General features: G+C 45.5%; 1 protein-coding gene across 1 annotated transcript in view; it reads right to left on the bottom strand.

Moving 5' to 3' along the window:
• Nucleotides 1-18,410, bottom strand: part of cyp39a1 (cytochrome P450, family 39, subfamily A, polypeptide 1) — a gene marked incomplete at both ends in the record, with an annotated part of 120,186 nt that overhangs the window by 8,987 nt on the left and 92,789 nt on the right. The window contains 2 exons of the mRNA XM_084315447.1: nucleotides 16,151-16,239; nucleotides 18,140-18,235. Coding sequence (XP_084171573.1) covers nucleotides 16,151-16,239; nucleotides 18,140-18,235 — 185 coding nt within the window. The remainder of the gene's footprint in view (nucleotides 1-16,150; nucleotides 16,240-18,139; nucleotides 18,236-18,410) is intronic.

The raw sequence follows: 18,410 nt of genomic DNA, 5'->3' as shown, positions 1-18,410 counted from the left end.
GAATCTTGCCCTGTTGTTTTCTTCTCGCTGAAACAATAGTGTATAATGTGATACTAATTCTGGTGGGCTAAATTACATACAAACTTAAGTTCAAGATATTACAGAAAAGGACATTCCTAATCCTACTAACATGACAGTTTGAAATACACCAGAGAAAGATATACTGCATGTTACCTATAGTTTTTTTTACCTCCTCTTTTCCTGGCAAGATAGTCTACATTGACCCGCTGTCTGTAGTGAGCAGTCTTCTGTTTGCTTGTTTGTGCCATCTAGAAAATAGGTTAAACTAGTTAAACATGACTAATACATGTACAATTACCTAAATGGAATGTCATGCTATACTGTTTTTAAAATGTTCTCATAAGATGGTACAATACTAAAAAAGAAACGTTAATTCCTAAATAGGAATGAAAAATGACAGAAATGTTGAAAAATATATGTTAAAGTATACAAAGAGTTATGCTAAAACAAAGAACTTTATGTATATAAAACACGAATAAAATATAAATATACAGAAACTACAAATACAGGACATATATCTATCATCTAAAACACTCAGCAGTGGTCGCCCCACACATGATACTCGGTTGCCCAGATGATGTTTGTAAGGTCAGTCAAATATTACAGGCTAACCATTAGCTACAGAAACCAAACTAGCTAGCTCTTACCACATTTCACTATCAAATTCATCATCAAAATATAGATTTTCAGATAAAACGTATTATTCACAGTTTTGGGGCGGTCGTCCCACAAGACATCCAAAAGTGGCAATTACATTACAGCAGTTAAAAAAGAGATTTATTTGCCAATATGAAAGAGACTTACTAACCTGCTAGTTGTTTCTCTGGGTCCCTCACATGTGACTGGCTGATGCAACATCCTGTCCTTGAGGTGGTTTCAAAATAAAAGTCCCACAATTGTGTTTTCTTGATGGTCGCCCCAGATGATATTTCATAAAATTAACATATGCGGACAACATTTGTTTGTATATTATGATGGAAGAATATGTGCAAAAGCTTCATAATTTTGTCAATGAATGCAAAACATGTTTGAAATTATGCCAAATAGGGCAAGGGAAATATTTAAATAGATTTAAAGTGATTAGAATCCGGTTGTCCAAATAGAAGTCAATGCTGGACGGTCGCCCCACATGGACATTTGACACTTCAGATAGCAGAAAAATTACCAATAACTCGAATGTTTGGAGGAGTTAGAGTGGGTCTGTATATGGGGAAGGTATTAGAGATACATATAATCTTTTTATGAATTTTAATGTTTTTTTTAAGGTAAGAAATTCAGTGGGACAGAAAAAATAGGCGTCACGTCATTGACCTGTACACACACACACACACCCCACACTCGCATGCACACAACCACATACAAACAAATTCACACACACACACACACACACAAACACACACACACACACACGCACACACACATACATACAGCAACAGCTCTGAGCTTCTAGCTTTGTTGGCATTATCAAACACAATGGAGGCGTCAGTCCCATTTAGCCTGGCCCAGCTGTCAGCGGGAGAAGAGAGGGATGAGAGACAGTGAGAGGAGGAGGAGAAGAAGATGGGTGGGTGGGTGGAGGTAGCAGGAGGAGGAGGAGGTGATGCTGTGGTGGCGATACTAAATGTGAAAGAGGGATGAGAGAGGGAGGTAGAGAGAGGGATGAGAGAGGGAGGGAGGGAGAGAGAGAAGAAGGGGGAGGGAGGGGAGAGAGAAGAAGGGGGAGGGGGGGGAGAAGCCCGCTTGTCTATATTTCTACCTGTCTGCTAGCTGCTGCAGTTGTTGTCAGCTAGTCAATTATCTGTCTGTCTGCCTACCTGCCTGCTAGCCTGGCCTTCTGTCAACCTACCTGTCTGTCTGTGTGCTAGTCTAGTTATCTGTCTGTCTGCCCACCTGTCTGTCCACCTGCTATAGTCTAGTGGTGAGTCATAATAACAGCAGGAGGCCAGGGTGTCAGTGTGACGCAGTCAGGCGGCCAATCTCCTCAAATCACCTCAATAAAATTGGACTGGACTCTCCCGAGAGAGAGAGAGAGAGAGAGAGAGAGAGAGAGAGAGAGAGAGAGAGAGAGAGAGAGAGAGAGAGAGAGAGAGAGAGAGAGAGCGAGAGAGGGCATAATGAAACGAGCGGGAGCGTCACACAGAGAGAGAGAGAGAGAGAGAGAGAGAGAGAGAGAGAGAGAGAGAGAGAGAGAGAGAGAGGGCGTAATGAAACGAGCGGGAGCGTCACACACAGAGAGAGAGAGAGACACGCATATTGACACATGCTGGGACACACACACACACACAAACACACACTCACGCACACACAAACACACATTATACTCAGGTACAACTATTTGGATTTACTGCCCAGTGCTGAATAGGAATGACAGTGTAACACACACAGGTATGACTACACACACACACACACACACACACACACACACACACACACACACACACACACACACACACACACACACACACACACACACACACACACACACACACACACACACACACACACACACACACACACACACACACACACACACACACACACACACACACACACACACACACACACAGGTATGACTACACACACAGAGCTCGCCTGAGGTCATCACATACCATACTGAGAACTCTACTGTGAGGGTGTGTGTGTGTGTGTGTCTGTGTGTGTGTACATTCATGAATTAATGAATTAATGAATGAATGAGAACTTTTATTTAAAATGGACACCACAGCTACATTGAACCAGTCACAGTGGACAGACCAGATGTGTTGTTTGCGTGTTTATAGCACGAGTGCTAGTTTTCAACACCAGTCCATTGAGGCTTTTCTAAAAGATAGAATAAAATTAACAGTATAATACTGAATTAAAATCACAAATCAGAACAAATAGTTACCAGAACAAGAATCCATGATCAAAACAACAAAACCAGTCCGCGTCTACATACAGATGCAGCCATTAGTGTTCCTAACCATTTTGCCGCGGTGGTCTCACGACATGGGAATTAATTTGGAAACCAGGCTGCTGTTCTGTTATATGCCCGCCAGGAGGCGCAAAGTCAACAACGGCCCGACAGGCGGCTGTTAACTTCATTCATCAAGGAAGCTCACAACAAGACCGCAAAATGTTGACATCATGCCATATCACTATGTCTACAGACTGTATGAATGAATGTTGCTGAATTAAAGAATTAAACAGTTAAAACCTGTCAAATCAGCAGTCAACGTGTATATTTTAAGCATCACGTTTGTTTACCAACTATTGTAACAGTTATTAGTCAAATATAAGATGACAGAATCTCATTGGATCTTATGTGTCAGGCCGTGGTGTAGTGGTCTGTAGTAATGTCTCTGAACTGGGTGTCCAGGGTTTGATTCCTGTTTTTGTATTTTATTTTTATTTTTTTTATCCACTTTTTCTCCCATTTTCTATTTTTCTCCCATCCCAATTTTCATATCGTCCAATTCAACCCTCCCCTGTCTTCGAACGTTGTTTCTTGCCTCCCACAAGCCGGCTGCAATGTGGACTAAGTCATACATAGCACGAGTCCCCTCCGATACTCGAGGTAACAGCCGTCGCATCTTTTCACCTGCGCGGCTCGATCTTTCAGCGTTGGGGGTCTGGGCTTTGGAGGGGCCCCGCCCCCGTCGCTTCTTGATTCTACTGCGCAGGCGCACCAACCGACCTGTAGGAGTCGCTGTCCACAACGCCCGATCCCCACCCTTCAGTTTCCCTCCCCGTAATACGGCCAATGTGTATTACTGTGGACGACCAGCTAAACTGAAAGCAATGTGGAGAGCGGGGCTCGAACAGGAAGCATCCTGTTCGAACCTAGTCTCCAGCATTCGTTGCGAGCGCCTTGCCCACTGCGCCACGTAGCCGCCCCTGTTTTTGTATTTTATATAATTAATTTATAAAAATGAAATGGCGGAGTTGTAGCAACATCTTTTGGCTAAATACATAGTCATATACTGTAATGCTTCATTTTATTAAATGTCATTTGGGCGATAACAGCGATACGATGTCAATATTGTCACGAGAGAGAGAGAGAGAGAGAGAGAGAGAGAGAGAGTGTGAAGATTCGGTGTTGGTGTGGACCCAATAGCAATCACAGGACAAGGGTAGAGAGACAGGCAGGACACAACGGGATGTAGTTGACAAAAGGCTTTACTTGTTCCTTCACAAGGCTTTAACTACAACAAAACAATAATAGTACCTCAGCATAAGCTGGCAGATTACACAATACCAAACGTGGAGAGCACAGCACGGAAGGGTGCTGCGTGGAATCACAACCACAACATTGATAATGATAACAATGAATATGACAAGACAGGATAACGAACCGACAAGGGAGTGACAGGGAAGGACAGAATATATAGGGAGACTAATCACTAACAAGACACACCTGGACAAACACACAGGCTGACAAACAATGACACCAAATATATAACATGACTGACTAACAATACATACAAAATACAAAAGACAACACACTAGACCAGAACAGGAAACAGAGTGGGTAACAAAGACAACACCACGGAGAATACATTGAACATTAGGGACATATGGAGAATACACACATTAATTGCCAGTAGCAGTGGCAAGAACGGGAGTAGGGGGAGTAGCGGGAAAACTCCACTAGAGGGGGCTACAGGGCAGGCTCTCTGGACTGGAGGGCGAATGTGGCCAGGCTGGGCAGCTGGAGGGGGAATGGGACCAGCCTGAGCAAACGGATCCTGACAGAGAGAGAGAGAGAGGCCGCGCCTGTCTGATACCGTGCAGAGGACCAAGATATTAGCCAGAAAGTGGATTAATAATACCAACTTTGTGCCCGATAAAAACAGCATGGTAGCATGTGTGCGTTTATAATAATGGGTAATGACGAGTAAATGGGGGGGGGGGGGGGGGGGGGGTCCTGAACAGCTCTCTTGAAGAGGCGTTTTAAAAAATGGTTATGCAGGAATGGAACTCTGAGTGAATTTACAATACTGTACCAGGGGCGAAAATCTGTTGTTTGTATTGAGCCGTATTGTATTGTACCCATTCTGCAATCTGTTAAATAAAGTTTTCATCCATTCATTCTACGTTACTAGTACTGTACAATCAATAGCAAGCATTAACTTATGTTGGAAATGACAATTATCTATTAATTAATGACGTGATGATTAAAGTATTATTGTGAGCACTGCTGCTTTGTTCAAGTTTCAAGTTTCTTTATTAGTTGTCATACAGAAGTACAGAATACTTTTATACAAAATGCTTCTTTCTGTTACGCTCCAGAGACTGTGCTAGACAAAAGGATAAGTATAAAATAAAATAAGTATAGCAAGTATAAAATAGAAGTCACGTACGTAGACACAAGTGTTCAGTATGTACATATGTACAATGTTCAATGCAGAGTAGAAGTAACTGAGTTACCATACAATATACTATACAATATACTAATTACAATATACTATATAGTGCAAAGCAGAAATGGGATGAGGTACAATTTAGGTACAATTTACAGTAAGGTGTACTGAGGTATGGGTTGTAGTGCAAATTCTTTGCCAATAAATATAAAGTGTGTTTAGGTGTTCTAAAGTGTGTAGAGTGGGTGCTGCAGTGAGTTGTTTGTTTAAAGTGAGTGTGTGCGTGTGGATGTGTGTGCTGTGAGTGCTTTTGATGGTTGTTGCATAGTGTTATTGTTCGTTGAGCAACCTGATGGCCTGGGGATAGAAGCTTCTTCTGAGTCTTTCTGTGCTTGCCATGAGACTCCGGTATCGCTTGCCTGACCGCAGCAGTTCAAAGAGGCAGTTGTTTGGGTGGCTGGAGTCTTTGATAATTCTCTTAGCCTTACCCATGCACCGCTTGTTGTAAATGTTCTGGAGAGTGGGAAGCCCCCCTCCAATTGTGAGTTCAGCTGAACGGGCCACTCTCTGTAGTCTGCTGCGGTCTTGTGCGGTGCTATTCCCAAACCAGGAGGTGATATTGCCAGTCAGGATGCTCTCTATTGTGCATGAGTAGACGTTCTTAAGGATCTTCTGACTGACTTGGAACTTCCTTAGGCGCCTGAGGAAGTAGAGGCGTTGCCGTGCCTTCTTCACAACACTGTCAATGTGTGTGGTCCATGTCAAGTCCTCGGATATGTGGACTCCTAGGTACTTGAAACTGTTCACTCTCTCAACTGGTGCCCCGTCGATGCTGAGGGGGCTGTAGTCCCTGACCCCCGACCTCCTGAAGTCCACAATCATCTCTTTTGTTTTGCTGATGTTCAGGGAGAGGCAGTTCTCCTGACACCACTGCGACAGATTCTCTACCTCTTCCAGGTAGGCCCTCTCGTCGTTGGCAGAAATCAGGCCCACCACTACTGTGTCATCAGCAAATTTGATGATTGTGTTGTTGTTCCGCTGTGCCACACAGTCATGTGTGTACAGGGAGTAGAGGAGGGGACTCAGAACACAGCCCTGGGGGGCCCCTATGTTGAGCGTGATGGATGAGGAGGTGCAGTTGCCTGCTCTTACCACCTGGGGTCTACCCGTCAGGAAGTCCAAGACCCACTGGCAGAGGTCATAGTTCAAGCCCAGGTCCCTGAGCTTGGCTATGAGTTTGGAGGGGACTATGGTATTGAATGCTGAGCTGTAGTCGATGAACAGCATTGTCACATAGTTCCCCTGCCTCTTGTCCAGGTGAGATGCTGCTGTGTGCAGCACATGGGCTATGGCGTCCTCCGTGGACCTGTTGGGGCGGTATGCAAATTGCAGGGGGTCCAGGTTGATGGGGAGGGAGGTGTACAGATGTAGAGATGTAGCCCTTCACTAGCTTCTCAAAGCACTTCATGGCTATGGAGGTGAGAGCTACAGGGCGGTAGTCGTTGAGGCAAGCGGGCGTAGGGAACAGCCTGTTTAGACAGGTGGGGATGACAGCCTGTTCTAAGGACAGGTTAAATATGTCAGTGAATACCGGGGCCAGTTGGTCGGCACAGACTTTTAGGACGCGGCCGGGGATGCCGTCCGGTCCTGCTGCCTTCCTGATATTCACTTTCTTAAAGGTCCTCCTCACCTCATGTTCTGTTATTCTGAACACTGAATCTCCATCAGCAGCGCCCCCCCCCCCCCCCCCTCCATTGCAGTGGTTTGTAGGCTGGTGTTGTTATTCACAGCCTCAAACCTCGCATAGAAGGTATTGAGATAATTTGCTAAGGAGATGTCACTGTTCAGTTTGAGGGAGGTGCCTTTGTAATCTGTCATCGTTCTGAGGCCCTGCCACATACCTCTAGAGTCAGCCTGTTCAAACTGAAGTTCAACTTTATCCCTATAATGCCGTTTTGCCTCTATTACTGCTCTCCTGACGTTGTATCTCGCCGTCTTGTGTTCATTCATGTTGCTTGACACAAGCCCAGCGTTGTAGGCTGAGGTGCGCACTTTCAGAGCCTCACGGACGGATTTATCTACCCAGGGCTTTTGATTTGGGTAAATTCTAATTGTGGTAGAGGGGATTGTTTCTTCTACCAGAGTACAGACAAAGTCAAGCACCGTTTCAGTGTATTCGTTAATATTGGCTGTGTTATCACGGAACACACTCCAGTCTGTGCATTCCAGTGCAGCCTGGAGTGTCTCCTCTGACGTCACAGTCCAACGCTTAACCTCTCGCGATACTACCGGCGCGCGCTTAAGATTCTGTTTATACTTTGGCAAAAGAAAGATGGCGGCGTGGTCACACTTGCCGAATGGACTAAGAGCCTGTGCCTTGTACCCGTTCTTAAATTGCGAGTATACATGGTCTAATATGTTCTCGCCTCTGGTGGGACAGGTCACATGCTGATAGAAATTCGGCAACACCTTTTTAAGACTCGCGCTGTTGAAATCGCCCAGAACCAAAATGGCAGCGTCAACGTTAGCTATCTGTAGTTTGTTTACCTCGTCGTGTAGCTTCGAGAGTGCGACCCCAGTGTTTGGTTGTGGTGGAATGTACACTCCGATCATGATGATGGACGTTAACTCCCTCGGGAGAAAGAAGGGTCGGCATTTGATGGTGATAAACTCCAGGTCTGGGGAGCAGTGGTTAGACAATTCCTTTGCGTTGCCTGGGTCGCACCACTCCTTGTTTACCATGAAAGCTATGCCGCCTCCTCTCGTCTTTAGTGATTCTTCTGCCGTTCGGAGAACGAAGAAGTGATCTGCCGGTTCTATTGCGTGGTTTGGGACATCCGGAATCAACCACGTCTCGGTGAAACAAAAGACGTTGCAGTCCCGAATGTCCCTCTGGAATTGAATCCGTGCTCTGATGTCGTCCAGTTTGTTTCCTATTGATTGCACATTGGCCAACAATATGCTGGGCAATGTGGTTCTGTGTCGCCTGGATCTCAATCCGTTTAGGACCCCAGCTCTCCTTCCTCGCCGTCTCCCCTTTTCCTTGCGTCGGCCGCAACAAAGGATCTCCGCTGGCCACTGTTGTTGTTCAGCAATCCGATCCAGAGAGCAATCCAGTCGGTAAATTTTCCTTAATCCAATGTCAATGAGTGACTGACGGTCATACACATTTAATGCACCAACAGTTGGTGCAAATAAAACTCTTAAAACTATAAAAATTAACAAAAGTAAGCACAGTCTCGACGGAGCTAACAGAACGGCGGCCGGTCTTAGCAGCATCCTCTGTTGAAGACGTTGGCATTGGACTCCAGTTTTAAGCCAGTAGGCAGAGAGTTCCATAAGTTTGCCCCGTTAACTGAGAAGGCAGACTGTCCAAACAAACTCTTGCACATGGGAACAGTACAGTCACCGTTATTGGAAGCTTGTGTGTTTGCTCTGATAGAGCTCCGACGTCTAACCACCAGTCCAGAAAATAAAGATGAGACATGATTGTGCAAACATTTAAAAAACGAGTCTAATATTACAGAAAAGTAAGAAAATATTGTGCATGTATGTTTATGAGTTGTGTATGTTTTATAGTATAGTAAGTATGTTTCTGTCATCTCTACATCCATGCGTGGCCGTCTTTGATCCTACAACGCAGCTGGGAACGTTCTCTAACCTAACCTCCAGATATGTCCTTTCTAACGGCCCCCCCGGCCCCAGGAGTCCTCCTGTCCCGTGGGACTCATCTGATGTCATTGCCGGCCCCCCAGAGGGTTGTGGGAGGCTGGGGGCCAAGGAGCGAGAGCAGGGCAGACAAATAATAAGAAGAAAGAAACAAACAACATGCCCCGCGGAGCCACAGAGCAGCAGGCCCTCAAGCTGTGCTGTCTCCCCTAGGAGCAAGGACACACACACACACACACACACACACACACACACACACACACACACACACACACACACACACACACACACACACACACACACACACACACACACACACACATATTTGGAAAGAATGCCAAAAAAAATATATATATATATATATTATGATTTTTTTTATGATTTTTTTTATATATTCGACTAAGAGGTTGGGTAGTCGACTACGGCTCCTTTCGACCGATTAGTCGACTAATCGACTAATAGGGGTCAGCCCTACTACATACGTTGATCGACTGGATCGATATGAAATCATTGTAGGATCAAGGTAGAATTGACGTCAGATAGTCCTTACCTTTGATCTGGGTTATTCCAAAAAGAATATTCCAATTGTCTGATCGCGATTTCCAGTATTGATGTCGATTCGAAGTGCTCGGATGAAGCGATTTACTTGGCTTGATCTAAATTCTCCGCCCGGACGACATTAGATGTGACACACAGTGTGAAATAAGGTTTCAAAGGGTGGGCGATACTGCCACCTAGCAGGATGCGGCCAGTATTGCACTCTCTGGATCTCAGAATGATTTCCTATGGTAACACAGAGCCTGTAATGAATTAAAAAAATCGAATAAAAGAAAAAAGGATAAAAAAAACTAGTTAACTCGGGCGCTCCAGTAGCACACCACATAGCGCGCTGAGTTCGTTTCCCAGACCCGGTGACCATATGCCGCATGTCTTCCCTTCTCCTCCCGTTTCTCCCTCTCTCCTCTGTCGGCCCTGCGTGGCCAAGAAAATGCTGTCGGTCCTGCGCGACCAGGAAAAAGCGAATAAAGATAATAAAAAAAAAAAATTAAACGAGTTAACTCGTCTTTGCCGCTGAATGAGTTAAGACACACACACAGCAGGAGGCCCGGAGAGCATGGAAATTAAGACACACACACACACACACACACACACACACACACACAGCAGGAGGTGAGAGAGCAAGTTAATAAAATAAAAAAAAATAAACAGCATTCATCAGAGCCACCAACTGTAATAAGGTCAAAGGTCAAAGCAGCAGAAGGGACTGTGGCTTTGTCCTCTCAGAAAACAAACAAACAAAGTTCAATCGCACCGAATAATAAACATGTTATTAAACTCCAACTGTGTCCTAACATAACTAGTAGCCCAGACAGAAATGCTGTGGTTGAGTGGACTAGTTACTTGGGTGGCAGGCTGTCCATGTGCTGTGACTACATGGTATTTCATCCTGATCATGAATTTCTCTCTCATCTCTCACTTTTTGGTTTAATTAGAACCAGCCATCCATCCTGCCAGCCAGCCATCCAGCCATTCATCCAGCCATTCATCCAGCCAGCCATTCATTCATCCAGCCAGCCAGCCAGCCAGCCAGCCAGCCAGCCAGCCAGCCAGCCATTCATCCAGCCAGCCAGCCAGCCAGCCAGCCAGCCAGCCATTCATCCAGCCAGCCAGCCAGCCAGCCAGCCATTCATCCAGCCAGCCAGCCAGCCAGCCAGCCAGCCAGCCAGCCAGCCAGCCAGCGAGCCATTCATCCAGCCAGCCAGCCAGCCATCCAGCCAGCAAGCTAGCCAGCCAGCCAGCCAGCCATCCATCCATCCATCCATCCATCCATCCATCCAGCCAGCCAGCCAGCCAGCCAGCCATCCTGCCAGCCAGCCAATCAACCAACTAACCAGCCAGCCATCCAACCATCCAGCTAGCTAGCTAGCCAGCCAGCCATCCAGCCAGCCATCCAGCCAGCCAACCAGTCAGCCAGCCAGCCAAACAACCATCCAGCCAGCCAACCAAGTCCAACCAACTGTAACGGCCATATGAGTATTCAATAAACGTGAACTTGTACTTGAACTCCTTTGTGAATCCTCCAGCCTCACACCTATTTCATGGAACACATTAATTTCCATTTCATTTAAATTTATTTAAACAGGGGGAAAAGCATATAAATACCATAAAAATACCTTTGAGCTGGGAGCCTCCAATATGTAAGAGAAACATTTAGGAGGAGCCGAGACCCTCCAGTATGTATACTTGAACTGTGAAAAAGTTCCATTGGGCCAGCTGGGTGTTATGGTAGCGTAACCTGAGGGGGTGACATTCGGGACGGGTGTCTGGAGGCTGAAGGCCCTCCCATAGTCGAGCAGACTGTACACAGAGCAGACTCCGCGGAGGTCCGCGCGGACTCTTTGAGCTTTGATCTCAGCGGACAGCAGACCCACAGCAGAGTCCAAGTGCGAAGCTCCTATTTTCTGACGCGCGGACGTCCGCGCCGCTGACTTGGTGTCACACAAAACGCTGCTCTGCGTTTTGGTTGACATCGAACTGCATTTAATGTGACGCCGATCTGCATTTTACTCTGACCACTCTCCGTGCCAAGAGAGATGTTTGAATGGCTTTTCTAAATGAAGTGTGTAAAATTGCCAGTTTTATTTCGAAATAGAATGTTATCTCCGTTTCCAATATTTTCAAATAAAACTGGTGCTTTTATTTCATGCAATGCGTGTTTGTCATTTCAGCACCACACGCTGTCCACCTCAAGCCTATACGGTACATTGCATCTCGCTACCTATATACCTGTTATTCAAGTGCGTAAAACTGCCCGTTTTATTATCGAAATATTGGAAACGGAGATAACATACTCTTTATTTTGACATCGGATGACGACGACATGACAGAAGTTGAACAGCGTGGGGACAATTGTGTAAACTGGCGCATGACATGTAGGAAATTGGTCCGCGGAGGTCCGCTCGACTATGAAGGCTCAAAGAGTCCAGTGGACCTCCGCGGAGTCTGCTCTGTGTACAGTCTGCTCGACTATGGGAGGGCCTTGAGGAGAATGTCTTCCAAGTGTCAATGACAGTTAGGCTGGCCCTGCTGACCTTAACTAATGCCACAGTCATCACTGAGCTCACTGGCTGTGGTCAGCACACCAGCTGGGACCAACTTCAATGTGGGCGGCCACAGTCCTGCACCCAGGGACTCACCAGTCTTATGTAAGAGACAATTAACCTTTTCACTACCACACTACCAAAGGGGTAACCCTTTCACAATACAAAAGGTTAACCCTTTCACTGCCACACAACAAAGTGTTAACCCTTTCACTACCACACTACAGACGGTTGTGGTAGTGAAAGGGTTAAGGTGGCAGTATACTTAATGAAAGTGAACTTGCACAAAATGGAACTACAGTTACAATACATCAGTCATAGATGACCCCTCTTCACCCACGACTGCACTCCTATACATGGTACCAACACCATTCTCAAGTTTGCAGACGACACAACGGTGGTAGGCCTCATGAAAAACAACGATGAGTCGGCCTATATGGCGATGGTCCAGCACCTGGCGGCGTGGTGCGCCGACAACAACCTGGCCATCAACACCAAGAAAACCAAGGAGCTCATCGTGGACTTCAGGAAGACCAGAGCCAGCACGCACGCCCCTGTCCATATCAACGAGACGGAGGTTGAGCGTGTCTCCAGCTTCAAATACCTGGGAGCAGGGCCGCCTCAGGGGGTGTGCGAGCAGTGCGGTCGCACAGGGCCTCGCGGGAAGGGGGGCCCCGCACAAAAAAAAAATTATAATTTTTTTTATTATTATTATTATTTTTTTTTTTTGCGAGGCCCCCCTTCCCGCGAGGCCCTTTTTCATCACAGACCTAAAATCTAGTTTTGCTTATATGCTTATATATTTCACATTAGACACGTTTGTAGAATGTTCCTGGCTCTGCGGCTCTGCAGACATACTCACTATTGGAGCTCTGGGGCTCTGCACATACTATTGGTTTCAACTAAGGGAGGGGTTACATCATGTGTACGCCGGCGTGCGTCAGCTGCGTTTGACTATTTCGCGCGTGCAGCTTTGGAGGTTATGCTTAGTTATGCTAGCCAAAACGAAGAGGGCGGTCATTCGGCAGATGGACTGAAGATGAAAGTTGTTGCATGTTAGACAGTTCAGTCAGGCTAGCCATCCCGGCTAAAGGCAGGGACAGCTAGTTAGCTTTAGCTACGTTATAATATTGAGTGCTAACGTCGGGATAGCCATGATGATGTCGGCTAGTAGCTAGCTTAGCTAAAGGCTAACTAGCGTTAGCTAACCTAGAGAGAGCGCGTGCAGCATTGTTATGCCAAGATAAAGAGGACGGTCGTTCGGCAGATGAACTTCGTCAACTCCACGCGGTTGTCTCCATCCTCTTGGACGTTTGGTGAGTTTTTAATGCACTCTATTCTATTCCTGCCGTGGATATCTCTCTCTCTCTCTCTCTGGAGCCAAACGGGCCGGCTAGGTAGTAGCTAACGGTGTGTGGCCTGGTGTCAGCACCTGGTGCGAAGGAGGTGAGCTTGGTGTTTCATTATGAGAATATCTCCATGCTCAAGTCGGCTATAGTCCGCAAGGGACTTGTTGCCGGCACCGCTATGGTAAACACCACTCTGTAGTGGGACGTGTATTGCCTTCTTTTTCCCTTCTCTCTTCGTAGGAGAAGAGGAAAACACAGCGACTGTCTGAAGTGTTGGCCTGTATTGCTTTTCTCACGTTGTACAGTTTTTCAGTGGTAGCCGCATAGCTTGCTTCTGCGTTAGCTAGTGGTTAGCGATAGCCGGGTTGAGCTAACTGTTAGCCAGTTAGCTGTTTAGCTACGACGTTAGCTGCTCGTTTTCGCTCGGCTGGGAACGTTAGCTTGATGCTATCAGTTAGCCTAGAGTTAGCTGTGAGCTTGTGCTACGACCATTGACATTAGCCGTGAGAATAGCAGGCCCTGGCACTCTGACTATGACATCATCTTTGACAGAAGATGTAGTCGGGCCTGCACCATGACAAGGCTCCGGCCATAGCTTCTTTTTGTCCCGCCAGCGAGAGGCCTTTCGTCCCGCTGTGTTGCGGCCTTTCGCCCTGCGTTCCTTGGTGCAGGTAAGATGTCCATTGGACATTACCCCACTCTTCCTTCCTTCCCCTCCCGAATGTTTTGTTAATAACAATGTTTTTTTCCAGGCAAAACATATGTTACTTCACAACATTTGGAGATACGACATGTGCTGTGTGTGAATTGTCTTGGTCGTTTGTGTAGCTTGGGTAGCGTTGGCCAAAGCTGTGTGTGGCCTGGTGTCAGTACCTGGCTACTCTATTTGCAGTTAGCCTATTTAGCTGATGTCGGCCATTGGCTCCTTGCTACTTTGTTTTCTCTGGTATAGACCCTCTTCTCTTTGGATTTAAGTGTTGATCTTTGTCCTTTTGTATATTCATGTTGCCTTTGTGAAGTTATCTTTTCCTTCGGTTTTGTTCTTCCATTAAAAGTTGAATATCCTTTAGGGGCTCATCTTTGCTTATCTCTCTCATACATGCTCTCTCTCTAACACACACACACACATACATGCTCTCTCTCTCTAACACACAAACACACATGCTCTCTCTCTCTCTCTCTAACACAGTGGTTCCCAAAGTCGGGGTCGCGACCCAAAGGTGGGCCGCGAGCAGCCACGGGTGGGCCGTGAGATGAGTTTAAAAAAATTAAAAAAAAAAAAAAAAAAAAAATTGTCAGGCCACTGAACTTAGAAGCAGGCCAGGACAGTGTTTCTAGTTGTATTCTAAAATTATATTCTATTGTATTCTAAAATGTGACTATATGGTTTTATATTAACTTAATAAATAAACAAAAGCGAAAAAACTACTTATTTCAACGAACATTTCAAACTAACTAACAGATTATGCACATAAAACGCTGAAAACAACCGAAGCAACAATAGTATTTTAATGAGGCTATTATTATTATTATTATCATTATTATTTTGCAACAAGTTAGCCCTCTCATAAATAGCACATATAAATGAATAACTAACTTGAACTAACTTAATAGGATTGAAGTGATATTTGGCTAAAAAAATCGGTCACCTGGCAAAAAAAAAAAAAAAAAAAGCCAGACGATGTGCATTGGGCCGCGGCTCTCTGACGCCTTATTTTCTGGGCCCTGGCCTGAAAAGTTTGGGAACCCCTGCTCTAACACACACAGACATGCTCTATATCTCTCTCTAACACACAAACAGACATGCTCTCTCTCTATCTCTCTCTTTCTAACACACACAACTGTGCAGCGATAACACTGTATATTGACTGTAGAACGGGAGCTCTCTCTCGCTCTCTCTCTTGCTATATGTTGACTGTATCATGCCCAGCCTCGGGCAGCGCTATTATTTAAGAATATGTTGACTGTATGAAAAAAATAAAAAAAATAAAAAAAATCTCGTTTAAATCTCACACAGGGCCTCGCATTTCTCCCAGGCGGCCCTGCCTGGGAGTCCACATCTCTGAGGACCTTCAAGGACCCTCAACACCTCATCACCGGTCAAGAAGCCTCACCAGCACCTCTTCTTCCTGAGGAGACTGAGGAAACGTTTACCGGTGTGCCATTGAAAGCATACTCACCAACTGCATCACAGTCTGGTACGGCAACTGCACTGCCTCAGACCGGAGAGCACTGCAGAGGGTGGTGAAAACCGCCCAACGCATCACCGGTACATCACTCCCTACTATTGAGTCTATCCACCACAAACAGTGTTTGAGGAAGAGGCGCGCAGCATTGTTAAGGACGCCTCTCGTCCCAATCATGTTTGCCCTCCTCCCCTCCAGGAGACACTACAGGAACCTCCGCTCCAAGTCAAACAGACTCAGGAATAGCTTCTTTCCCAGCTGTCATCTCTCTGAACTCTGTGCCACGTTGACGTGTTTGTGTATGTGTATGTGTATGTGTATGTGTATGTGTGTGTGTGTGTGTGTGTGTGTGTGCGCGTGTTTGTGTGTGTGTCTTCTGCGTGGCTATTTGTGACTACCTGTATTGGTGGTCATTATCAGTATGTGTGGCACGTATGCGTGTGTGTGCATGTGTGTGTTCTCTTGTGTTCTGTTATTCTAACCTTCCTGGGCACTGGTTCTTGCCTCCTCCAAATGCCACAAAGCCTTCCAAGAAGACATTCTTTACTAAGTCTGCCCTCTCCCATCTCTCCTGTGAGAGAGAGAGAGAGAGAGAGAGAGAGAGAGAGAGAGAGAGAGAGGGAGAGGGAGAGGGAGAAGAGAGAAGACAGAAAGAGAGGCGAGAGGGAGAGAGAGAGAGAGAGAGAGAGAGAGAGAGAGAGAGGGAGAGGGAGAGAGAGAGAGAGAGAGAGAGAGAGGGAGAGGGAGAGGGAGAGAGAGAGAGAGAGAGGGTAATTTAGAAAAACAAGTTACATTTTTATTCAGAACATGTGTCAAGTCGTGCTGTCTATTCCAAATGTAAAAAAGGAAGAAGGTTTCATTACCTTTTAACCTTTAAGAAATTCAGAAATCCAGAAATAAAGCCTCTGCCTTTCAATACATTTTATATATAATTTTTTTTGGGGGGGGGAATCAAATGTGCGTCATGCCAGCATTTCAGGCAGCAGACTGTGGCCATTAAGAGTAATTACATACAATTAAAATGTTGAAAAGCCTTCAGACTCCCAATACAAACCATTCCGTTCTACATTCTATAAGAGGCAGAGGAACGGGAGGACAGCAGCAACAACCGGGCTGGTGACCCGCGCCACCCGCCAGGTGTGGAGCTCCAGATAAACACAAATACATTTCTCCGTCTTATGAAATGTCAAATGGACAAATACGTGCCCTGGATTTCAGACAGGAATATAATATTTCACATTATTTAAAATGTTTTCAAGGCTGGACAGGGTGGTGGGAGGGAAGGAGAGAAAACAGAACACAGCTAGAAAGAAGACAAGAAGAGAAGAGGATAGAAGAGAAGACAAGACAAGACAAGACAAGACAAGACAAGACAAGACAAGACAAGACAAGACAAGACAAGCATTTTAATTAGTTACTTAGGGGAAAATTCACAAAGGGATTGCGTGGCTTTTTCTGATGCTATGCCGGTGCATATACTGTAGCTCTGAAACACAGGTTCTATTTACAAAGATCTGCGCTAATTGCCACGCGCAGTTAAAGCGATGCTATTTACGTCTTGAGAGATTTGGTGGTAACTAAGCGCATTTATAAAGGGGTGTCATTGCCAGCGTCTCAGGTGATCATGGCAGCAGTAATTATTGCCAGGCGAAGGCATCGTAAGGCCAGGCGTGCTCGTGAAAGAATATTTCTAAGGAGAATATCACTTTTTGATATAAAGGAACATTTAACATTTTGGGAAATTCGCTTATTTGCCATCTACCCTGGAGTTAGACAAGCAGATACATACCCTTGTCTTCTCTGTGCATGCAATAGGCTTAGGGAACAGCTTAGCGTCATTCACTGGAAGTAGGTGTGCCAGTGTAGCCTAGTTCCCAGCAGTCACGAAATACACTCCAAATACAACTCCAAAACTTTCCTGTAAACATGTTGTGACCTGTGTATTTACCACGCGAAAAAAAAAAAAAGCAGAAAACGACATTAGGTGACATTACAAACGACACATGGGTAATACATTTGGCTGCGTGGTTTGTTGTAAATGGTAAATGGTGCATTTATATGGTGCTTTTATAAAAAAAAAATCTGTTCTCTCTCTGCCAAGCTCATTTAATCTATATGTACTTTGTACTATGTGTTTTACTATTAAACCTATATTGATCATGAAGATCCGTCTACGACATCATTTACGAGTCCGCTTCCTCCACAGACTCTTGGTGTTGATACAAGAGTCTGAGTACGAGACTAGGGACATATCAGAGATACGTGTTTTCCCAAACGAGGGTTTGACCATTCAATGCAGCAGCAATGATTACATTTCAATGTGATTACATAGATGAGAAAGAGACAGAGAGACATGTAAATGGAGCGAGACAGACAGACAGACAGACAGACAGACAGACAGACAGACAGACAGACAGACAGACAGACAGACAGACAGACAGACAGACAGACAGACAGACAGACAGACAGACCGGTCTGAAGTCCTCTGGTTCTGGGAAGTACTGAGGGTTCCGATGGGCCCAGTATGGAGACACCATCAACAGGTCTCCTGGAGGAATGACGTAGTTCTGGAAGAGAAATACACACACACACACACAAATGATTTATTCATGTACATATCATATAGACAAAGGGACTTACACTATATAAATACATTCACACACACACACACACACACACATATAAACACACACATAAACACACAAATGATTTATTCATGTACATATCATATAGATTATAGAC

Source organism: Notolepis coatsorum, assembly GCF_963971535.1.
Source record: "Notolepis coatsorum genome assembly, chromosome: 5".
In the NCBI taxonomy this organism is placed as follows: domain Eukaryota; kingdom Metazoa; phylum Chordata; class Actinopteri; order Aulopiformes; family Paralepididae; genus Notolepis; species Notolepis coatsorum.
This window is presented reverse-complemented; position numbering and strand designations above follow the sequence as displayed.